At 51.0% G+C, this 9,877-nt stretch overlaps 4 protein-coding genes across 4 annotated transcripts; all 4 read left to right on the top strand.

Annotated features, from left to right (window-relative positions):
- Positions 1–270: 270 nt before the first annotated feature.
- COL26b_013242 (uncharacterized protein) lies at positions 271–924 on the top strand (the record flags this gene model as incomplete). The annotated part of the gene is made up of 2 exons (XM_053185863.1): positions 271–706; positions 779–924. 2 exons carry the CDS (start codon positions 271–273, stop codon positions 922–924), a joined length of 582 nt encoding a protein of 193 aa, XP_053030210.1.
- Positions 925–1,106: 182 nt separating this feature from the next.
- COL26b_013241 (putative NRPS-like protein biosynthetic cluster) lies at positions 1,107–2,965 on the top strand (the record flags this gene model as incomplete). The annotated part of the gene is made up of 3 exons (XM_053185862.1): positions 1,107–1,463; positions 1,518–2,296; positions 2,383–2,965. 3 exons carry the CDS (start codon positions 1,107–1,109, stop codon positions 2,963–2,965), a joined length of 1,719 nt encoding a protein of 572 aa, XP_053030209.1.
- Positions 2,966–6,384: 3,419 nt separating this feature from the next.
- COL26b_013240 (uncharacterized protein) lies at positions 6,385–7,664 on the top strand (the record flags this gene model as incomplete). The annotated part of the gene is made up of 2 exons (XM_053185861.1): positions 6,385–6,776; positions 6,980–7,664. The coding sequence occupies 2 exons, from the start codon at positions 6,385–6,387 to the stop codon at positions 7,662–7,664; spliced, it is 1,077 nt and encodes a 358-aa protein (XP_053030208.1).
- A 1,645-nt stretch (positions 7,665–9,309) lies between these two features.
- COL26b_013239 (uncharacterized protein) lies at positions 9,310–9,873 on the top strand (the record flags this gene model as incomplete). Its single annotated transcript, XM_053185860.1, has 1 exon — positions 9,310–9,873. The coding sequence occupies one exon, from the start codon at positions 9,310–9,312 to the stop codon at positions 9,871–9,873; it is 564 nt and encodes a 187-aa protein (XP_053030207.1).
- Between the last annotated feature and the right edge of the window lie 4 nt (positions 9,874–9,877).

The raw sequence follows: 9,877 nt of genomic DNA, 5'->3' as shown, positions 1-9,877 counted from the left end.
ATGGCCCTGACTCGGAAGCACATCTCGAAAATTCGTTCTTCCCTTTTGAGCATTGGGTCCACGCAAGTCCATGCGCGAGAGCGCCCTATTGGAGGACTGAGAGGCCGAAACCACGGAGCAATCCAGATGGGGCGTTTGGGGAGAGTCAGATCTTCTGCCATTAATACAGAGAAGAGTCGTCTTATTTAGATTGGGCTTGGATTAGGCTTCGTTTTTGAGTTTGTTTGTACTGCATCCACCCTCGCAACTTGATCTTCTGCCAAGGGTATCATGGCATCGGATTTTGCGAAGGCGTCCCTGCCTGGTGGCGTTGTTAACGACATTCTCAACTTGTGCGCCAGGCACAACGTCAGCGAAGAAACATTCTTCATCACCGCATGGTCTTACACTATCGCCATCTACAATGGCGCTTCACTTGTCACAACAAGTGTCATCAGAGATGGCAAGAAAAACAAGGTTGTAATAGAGTTTGACTCAAGAATGACAATCTTGGAAGCGTGCTCACCCTTGCATTACACAAAGATATGCTCGGGCGCAGATTCCGAGCACTCTCCTCGCAGTTCCACGCCAGGAGGCGAGCTTCACGACGACCCAGCCACGATTCTGTTCGCTCAAAATGGTCCTCTCGACCTCGAGTCAGACATTGGTGAACAAGGAATTTTACCCAATATTGTGATTGATGGTCAATACCGCATCGCTCTACACTGTACGTCATACTGCTCGCAGTTCCCTCGCGACGCGCACTCGGGGATACCCAATCAAATATCATGTTGGACAGCTATTAACGATCCCAAGGCCTCCCTCATTCTGTACCTGCTCTGTCATCCCAAGCGTTCCTGGAGACTTTCACTACCATCATCGGACAGTTCGCAACCCTTCCTCACGACACTTTACTTGGCGAAGTCAACGTACTCGGCCCCTTGAACCGCGAAAGACTTGAAAGCTGGAGCCCTCGCTACATACCAGTCGTCGAGCGTTGTGTTCATGACTATGTCGACGAGTATGCAATCAACACTCCTTGGAAGGAAGCTGTGGTTGCTACTGAGGGGCCCAATTTCACATATTCTCAGCTCTCGACACTCTCCAGCAGCTTAGCGAAACACCTCATGAACAGTGGCATCAAGAAAGGGGACATTGTTCCGATTCTGTTCGAGAAGTCTTCCTTTGCAGTTTTGGCCATCGTCGCTATTCTTAAAGCGGGAGGTGCCTATGTTGGGTTCAGTGCCGAGACACCCATCAACTTTCTGCGAGAATGTTCATCCATTGCGAACGCTCCGCTCATTATCACGAGTAATCATCACGAGGACCTCGTTGGGAAGGTCAGCTCCCGGGCATTAGTACTGGACCAACCATTTGTTGAGGGCCTGGTGAACTCAACAGATGATGAGGGCTTCTCATCTCCCGCTCGTCCATCAGACCTGGCCTATCTGGTGTTTACATCAGGATCTACCGGTACCCCCAAGGTATGATACACCATCACTCCGTGCGAGAGTTTCTCCTAATCCCTCAGCCAAAAGGCCGTCATGACGGAACACAGAGCCTACGTCACAGACGCCCTCGCACAACAAAAAGCTGCTCTACTCACTCCTTCCTCCCGTGTGCTTCACTTCGCCTCATACAATTTCGACGCCACCAACTTCGATGTGCTCAGCACTCTCATTGCTGGCGGCACAATTTGCGTTCCTGCCGAGTTCGATCGCATCAACCGCCTCGCGGGGGCCATCAACGACCTCAGCGCCAACTTTCTCGGCGTCACAGCCACCCTCGCACAAATCCTCGAACCAGAAGATGTGCCCGGTCTGAAAACCGTGATTCTATGCGGCGAAGCCAACAGTCCCGAAATCGTTGAGAAGTGGACTCGGTCTGGAGCCGATGTCATCAACGGCTACGGGCCTTCGGAGGCGTCATGCGCATTCTCATACAATGTATACACTCGTCAATCGCCACAGGCTAACAACATTGGACGGGCACTCGACGGAGCTTGCTGGGGATGGGTTGTGAACCCAGAGAACCACAATCAGCTACTGCCTATTGGTGCAAAGGGCGAGCTACTGATTCAGGGACCAACGCTGAGCAGGGGCTATCTGAATGAGCCGGAGAAAACTGCAAAGGTGTTCATTGAAAGCCCTGAGTGGTTACCAGGGAAAGTCGCCATCAGCATGGAAAGGCTCTACAAGACAGGAGACCTTGTGCGACAACTCCCAGATCAGTCTTTCGAGGTGTTTGGGCGTATCGACACGCAAGTCAAGCTAAACGGCCAGCGTATTGAGCTTGGCGAGATAGAGCACAAGGTTAGGTGAGTAGTAGGCGTCAGAAATGCTGCTTCCACATCCTCGACCTTAGGGGAAAAGAATGATGTCAAAGGGTTAACCGGCGTCTTAGTCTACTGCTTGGGGGAGAATTTACAGTCGCGGTGGAGGCAGTACATTTGACCCGCGGAGAAGAGCCTGCCTCAAAAGTTCTGATCGCATTCTACGCAAAAGATGTAGGAGGTACCCAAAAGGATGCTGCGCCGCTGGAGATTGTCAACGATAGTGAGTCTGAGCTCATTGATGTCCAAAGCATCAAGAAGAAGCTTGCAAATGACCTCAAAGCCATTGCTATTCCCCAAGCATTTATCCCACTTCTAAAGATGCCGGTCACTAGTCAAGGCAAACTAGACCGAAAGCGTTTGCAGAAAATTGGCAGTCAACTCGATAAGCTTAGGTTGGCTGCGTTCTCTGGAGTCACCGTATCTGTCAAGGATGAGCCTGCGATGAACGAGTTTGAGGCAATCGTCTGCGAGCTGTTCGCACGGTCACTTAGCTTGAGCAAAGGCGAAATTGGTCGTCAATCAGATTTCTTTCCCATGGGTGGCGATTCCCTTAAAGCCATCAAATTGGTATCTCTGGCCAGGAAGCTGGGTTTCAGTCTCTCGGTACCGGTAAAAGATGATACTCTTCCATGCACAACGAAGCAAGGATGACAACTGATACCATGCCTAATTCACAGGACATCCTTCAAAAGTCAAGACTGTTCCAACTCGCCGAGTTCCTGCGCAAGTCCGCTAAGACTAATGAGTCAAGGAGCTCGTATCAGCCATTCAGCAATATTGCAAACCAAATCACACTCGACGAAATACAAAAGAGCGCTAGAAACGCGTGTGCCTCACACGAAATTGCAGACATAGTCCAGGCCACAGACCTTCAAGCGAGCTGTGTCGCGTTCTCTACTTTCAGTGAAGAGCGCCGCGGAATCAACTGGCTCATATGTGACTTCGACGAGCCCCAGAACGAGACGGCAGTTTATCGTATGTGTGAAATATTGACAGAAAGACGTGAGTGCATCTGTGAAGAAACCAACTATTTCAACTGTGTGAAAGCGAGCTAACAGTGTCAGACTCCACTCTACGAACCTTTTTTGTGCCACACAGGAGAGCGCTGTATCAAGCTGTGTCCAAGTGTTTTCGTCCTCCAACGAGAACTCATCTAAAACTTGCCAGCATTGAGTATGCTACCAACACACTCATTAAGGCCGACTTCAGGGACAGATACGTTGAGATGACTTGTCCTCAAACTGCCTTTGACCTACTCTCCAGCAATGACGCCACCAGTATCAAGCGTCTTCTGATCCGCATCTCCGCAGCTCAATACGATGGTCACTCCGTGTCAGTCTTGAGTCGCGAAATGGGGTCTCTTCTCAACGGATGCCAGCTTCCTGAGCTCAAAGGAAGCTATCAAGCATACCTTCATTATGCTCGGACAAACGAGTTGGACGAAGGCGTTGCATACTGGGAATCGCTTCTTCATGGCGCGGAAATGACCCAACTTGTTTACCAGAAGGGTTGCAACCATGACGTCCCGTCAGGTCTAAACTTTGTGGATGGTGTGCTCGTCAGCATGATTGATAGTCGGCTGCTTGAGTCTTGTTGCATTGGCGACAGAAGCAGCAACACCTTCGGCGGCAACACCAAAGGTGCAATCGTCAAAACAGCCTGGGCGCTCACTCTTTCTGAGCTGACTGGTAAAGACGATGTTGTTTTCGGCTCCACAGGCTGGGGCCGCAATCACTCCGTTGAGTTCGCAGAGGATGTGATGGGTTCATGCACTTCGCACATCCCCACACGCCTACGAATCACCACTTCAGCCACAGGCAATAGTCCCAGAGTCACATACGGAGATCTGGTCGAGCAAATACAGACGCAGCACATAGCTTCCATGCGATACGAGAACATCGGGGCGAATACGATAGTTGAGAAGTGCACAGCCTGGAAGCGGTGGACGCGATTTTCGTCACTGCTGGTTTTCCAGGGGTTAGACATCGGAACTCCGCAGAATTGCAGTGAAGATGGTGGAGTTGCTCCGACAATCAGGTTCACGGAGATCATGGACCCAGGCGATCGAGCGGACGTGATCGTTCACGTAGAGCCTTTCGGAGACCAGACGCGAGTCATGATGGCTTTCGCAAAAGTGTGTCTGCCCGAAGACGTGGCTGGCGTGATGATGTCGACATTTAAACAATACTTGAAACTGATTACTCAGTTTCCCGATCAGCCTGTTCCTCTGGATAAAGGCGACTTATCCCCGTTGTTGCCAATTATTCATGAGAGCGCCATAATTAGGCGCACTCTGGATGTTGTAATCAACTCGCGGGCTGAGAATACTGTCAAAGAGGTTTGGATGAAGGTTCTTGATGTGGATGATGGCGAGTTCTGCATGACCAGGCAGGGTAGCAGGTCGTTCCTTGAGATCTGGGGCAATTCAGTGTCAGCGGCGGCCCTTGCTCATGAGTACAGGTCAAGGGGCTTCGCACTTTCCACGGAGGACATGTTGCGGCATCAGATGGCATTTGAGCAAATGCAGATGATTTCAATGATGATTGACGGAAAGCAACAGTAATCAATAAACCGCAGTCTCGCGCGCAATAGGCTATTCTTAGCACATCAGATATGATTGGCTGCTCTACAGTTCTTGGACTGCGTTTGATGTTGACCAGTTGCTAATTTTCACCAAAGTCAGTTTAAATGCCCAGGCGAAAGAGTTCTCAACGCCGAACTTTATTGCGGCTGTCTTAAGGGCTGACTGACGTATCGATCAAGGATACACCCAGTACGGGTCGCAGACGCCGAAGTGCGGCCCCACTTAAGGCCGTTCGGGGTGATTTGAAGAGAGAAAAGAGCGATTTTTGCCTCGCCCCAAAATGCCCCGTCTGAACGGGATGCAGGGTCTTTGCAACTCAGATAAGGTTCTCTTGAGAACGCTCAACTCCGTGCCGGGGTGGACCACTCAAGATGTTGCAAAGTGGCGATTTTATGGTACGGATCCTTTTTCCTAGCTCACGGCAAATGGGCTCGTATTGGACTTCACTAGCCCATGCAGGGACAAGAGCACAAGAAGTTTTTGGCACTAATGTTGGGCGCAGCCGAAAAGAAAAACGCCAAGCGACTGGTTCAGATGTCAGAGTAAGAAAAGTTACCCCCTTCGACGGATCATCTTCGTCCGGGTGCCAAGCAGTGTTGCGTTGTGTGGCGTAGGCACATGGTCTCTGCTTACCCTTTTATTTTCTTTTGACAACTGCATGAGGGAGGGCAGGCTCAGAAAGAGCAGTTTAATTGGTTTCGAGGCGTATTTAATTGAACAGAATGAGAAGGATGTGAGGGATGGGATGCCCTGCGGTTGATATTACTGTGGTGTTATCCAGAAACATGCATGTCTCGTTCGGCTCCAGCAGATTGGCTGCCGATCTGGGTGTCGTTGAGACAAGGATGATCAGTGTCAAGCATTATTAGAGTAAAACCAAGTTCAAAGATTGTAACGTGCGTACAGGCATAGATGCCGGCTGACAGCCTTAGCAGAACCAGGAACACGGCTTGACGGTGTCATCCGTCCATCGAATGAACCCATCCGTGCGATCCCCAACCTAGCGTGCACTCTACCACCAGCCAACACGAAAGGTCGAAGAACCCACGCACATGGGGTGATTGAGGCTAGCCTGCCCTATCCGTCATGTCCCAGAATAATGTCTCCGGTGCCCAGGGAGGGAGAACTTCCCGTGCAAGGCAATCCCGCCCTGCCAGCCGCTCCATGTTGTGCCTGAGCTTCCGTGTTCTGGCCCCAAATTGGCTTGCGGAGCTGACGGATGTCTTAAGTGCCCACACTGATCTTCCAATCGAGGGATGACCCGCCCTGTACGGGCGTGAGAAGTCTCTCATCCCTCCCTTTACGGCTAGTCTTGCCAATTCGCCGCTTGCGAAATGTTCTCTGCTGGCGCTGCCTCGACTCGTGTGCTGTCTTGCGTGATACAATATTATGTACAGAGCCTGCCCCTCGGCAGCGCCCCCAAGGCCTCTGTCCTATTCTGCTCGTCGTCTTGCTTGCTCTTTCTTTCCCGTCAGCCGCCTCGAAGATGACGATGTACATGAGCGAGAAGCCCGAGCTGGCGGTCCGTACGCCGCTGCGGGAGCGGTTCTTATACCACATCTCTCGGCTCCGATACCGAACATGCGCACTAACGGGCCTCATTCTAATCCTCATCTCGACATTTTGGTTGTACGGCAACAGCGGACCGAACGGCCTCCGATTTCCATTCAGCGCCGATATGTTCTCCGTGGAGCACACAACATGGATTGACAACTCAACACGATCCGACTGGGTCAAGCCGCGCCCTGGACATATCATCCCGCCCAAGATCTGGCAGATCATGCTTCCGAAGAACTGGAAAGACAAATACCCTGTCAACAACCCAGACAAGTTGAAGGAAACAGCATCATGGTTGGCCATGAATACCGACTACGCCTAGTAAGTAATCTCCAGCCGTTTTTTCCTCTACGGTTTTTTGTTTCCTTGCAGACGTCTCCGTGGTCCTTGGCACCTTCCAAGCTAGGGGAACAAAATGTCGTTTCTTTGTCCAAACATCACAGACGTCATCCGCTCTATTATTAGAGGACAACGAATCTTTTCTATACCCCAGAGAGACATAGGGCTAACCTCACATTGTGTAGTACCCTAGTTGGTGGAAAGGGCGGCAAAGAATTCGTCGAGCGCCGCTTCGGAAACCACTCGAAGATCCTGCAAACGTACATCAACATGCCTAACGTCGGCATGAAGTCCGATATGCTTCGATACCTGCTCCTCGACGTCGAGGGCGGGGTCTACACCGATACCGATACCCTCGCCTTGAAGCCTGTCGACACATGGGTTCCGCGTAACATGAGAAATGCAACCCGGCTGATTGTCGGCATCGAGTTTGATCAGCGAGATGGTCCCGCCTGGGCAGATATTCCTCATCCGCTCCAGTTCTGCCAATGGACTATTGCGGCAGCTCCTGGACATCCCGTCTTTATGAAAATGACGAACAGGGTTGTTGAATCTGTCGAGGATCTGGTTCGGCAGCACGGTGTTAAGGAAAGCCAGCTGAAGCCAACTAGCTTCGAGGTCATGAACTCTACGGGACCTGCGGCATGGACGGACGTGGTGTTTGAGCACTTGCAGACCATCGAACCTAGCCTGACCGACATTCGAAACCTATCATATATGACAAAGCCGACGTTATACGGCGACGTCTTGGTCCTTCCTATCGACGGATTCGGGATGGGACAACTGCATTCTGACAGTACACACGACGGAACCATTCCTGATGATGCCTTCGTTCAGCACTTGTTCGGTGGTTCTTGGAGAGATCAGTGACAACTGATCCGCACGTTAATGGCAAGGCGGAGTTTATTTTGGGAAAGGCGATCGGCGCTGGTTTTCTTCACGAACTTCTTATTGTTAATGATCTTCTAAGATCGGCTTTATGGATACCCACGATGATAGCTATAACATGATTCCTTCACCTGCATACCTATTCATGGCTCGAAAGCTTACTTTGGAGCCAAGTGCTCGCCACGCTGTCGGTGGAACACGAAGCAAAGGCCAAGTGCATCAAAACGGTAGCGACACCCTGACTGTACCGGAAGGATTGATTGCCACCTCCACACTATGTCAGCATGCTGTAGATCCTGTACGGCCCCTTTGACTCGCAGGTGCTGCCTTGGTAAGGGGTCCTCCGAAAACCTGTGGCACGAGCCGGACACGTACTTGTTGTAACACGAAATGACACAGCTGAACAGAACTGGAGCCCTGTCATCTTGGTCGGGCGAAACAATGCTACTCATCATTTCCCATTGTGTCACGGGTAGATGATACGGCCAATGGTCAACCTCCCCTAGTCTTGAAGTTTCGTCCGAGCCATTTCCATCTGTCTCCATGCTGAGAAGACATCCAGCCTGACTGGCTGCGGGAAATCCTACATCAGGATCTTCGCCGTAGTGCACAGAGGACCGCAATATGTCAAGTATCGGGATTGACCTTTGACGACCACGCAAGGTCGCTCTCAATTGCAGCTCCGCACTCGCATTCGCTTCTATACTGGAACGTACATTGACTTTAGCAAGCGTATAGTGCTTCTTACATCAGGAGCTAGCGCTCAAGGAGTGTCCGCAGATTGCATCTATCTGATCTAGCATATGTACTGGGCCAACCATGAATATGAGATTATGAACCTGTAGTCTGATAATGAATTCTATGGAAGTACATTGAGTATCTTGAGAACCTCGACATTGCTTCCAAACCAGTCGATCATGCACAGAATGACATTCTGCATAGACCTCCAAACCCCTTTCAATTTTGATCCTGGGCCTGCTCGCAAGAAGGACCAGATGCAGAAGGATATCACACAGGTTCGTTACCCGTCGTTCCAAATCGCTTGTGGTTGTGGTTAGATAGTTGAGTTACAGGTATGTGGGGAAGAAACACCCAAGAAAGTCAACGAGTGCGTATAAGCATTCAGTCTCGATGACATCCAGGTCAAGCAGGCTCCAACCCCAAGACGCTGTCAACATCCACATTTTGTAACACAAGAGGAATCCTTGTCCAACGATGACGGGAACATCTTTAGTCGTTGCATCCTGCTTTAGACCGATTGATCGCATCACGATAGTAGATTGAACTCCCGGGCAACTACGGTGCCCGAAAGGATTGAAGGATTGCCGCTGGAGCATGACTACTGGTTAGAATAGGGTGGTAATGCATTGCAATAGTGACACTACGTTATCTAGACGAGAGCTATCTAAACGGACAGAACATCTTGTAAGTTGGCCTGACAATACAGACTTCAACTTCCACGCGAAAGGTAGTATATATATGTCGCTCCAGTCGTCCTTACTGCGCCCTCTCCCTCTAGTCGTCGCCTCAGCAGTCTTGAGCCTTTAACATAATTGAATCTACAAGAGAGAAGACCTAATTAAATCCTTGGACCATCATCTTTCGACCCCTACGGCAACTTTTCATCATGAAGTTCTCCAACGCCCTTCAAGCTTTCACCCTTGCCATTGCTGGCCTTGCCCAGGCACTTCCCGATGGCTGGTACGAAGGAACCACGCTTTCGAATGGCACCATGGAAGCCAAGCCTCTTGGTGCCAGCGACACCAAGCTCTTCACCATCGAGCCATCCGCGGATTGGGAGAGGTCCGTCAGCGAGCGAAGCGTCGATGGTGGTGAACCTATCTCTCGTCTTGGTAGACGATCCACCTCCTGCTGGGGCTCAGCTCTGGACCGAGCCGGCACCGACGCCGCTGTCTCGGCTTGGAAGAATAAGGTCGGACCAACTGGAGCCTTTGCTCTCCGTTCCGGCAGCAACCCCAAGGCCATCTGGTTCATTCGAAGAGGTGTCAAGGTGTACTACTGCATCAACGCACCCAACAGCAGCGGAAGTCTTGATCTTGTTGACTTCAATCACGCCCTCAAGCAGATGGACACTGCGTGCCCTCGGTACACTGCTGGTTACTTCCGGTGGGACGGGTCGGTCGAGATCTTTGGCAAGGCGGCAGAGAATGTTCCCATTTGCCGAGGTTAAGACT

Source organism: Colletotrichum chrysophilum (assembly GCF_026319265.1).
Source record: "Colletotrichum chrysophilum strain AFK26 chromosome Unknown scaffold_213, whole genome shotgun sequence".
Taxonomy (NCBI): Eukaryota; Fungi; Ascomycota; class Sordariomycetes; order Glomerellales; family Glomerellaceae; genus Colletotrichum; species Colletotrichum chrysophilum.
Note: the sequence above shows the minus strand (reverse complement) of the source record. Positions and strands in the feature narration are given on the sequence as shown.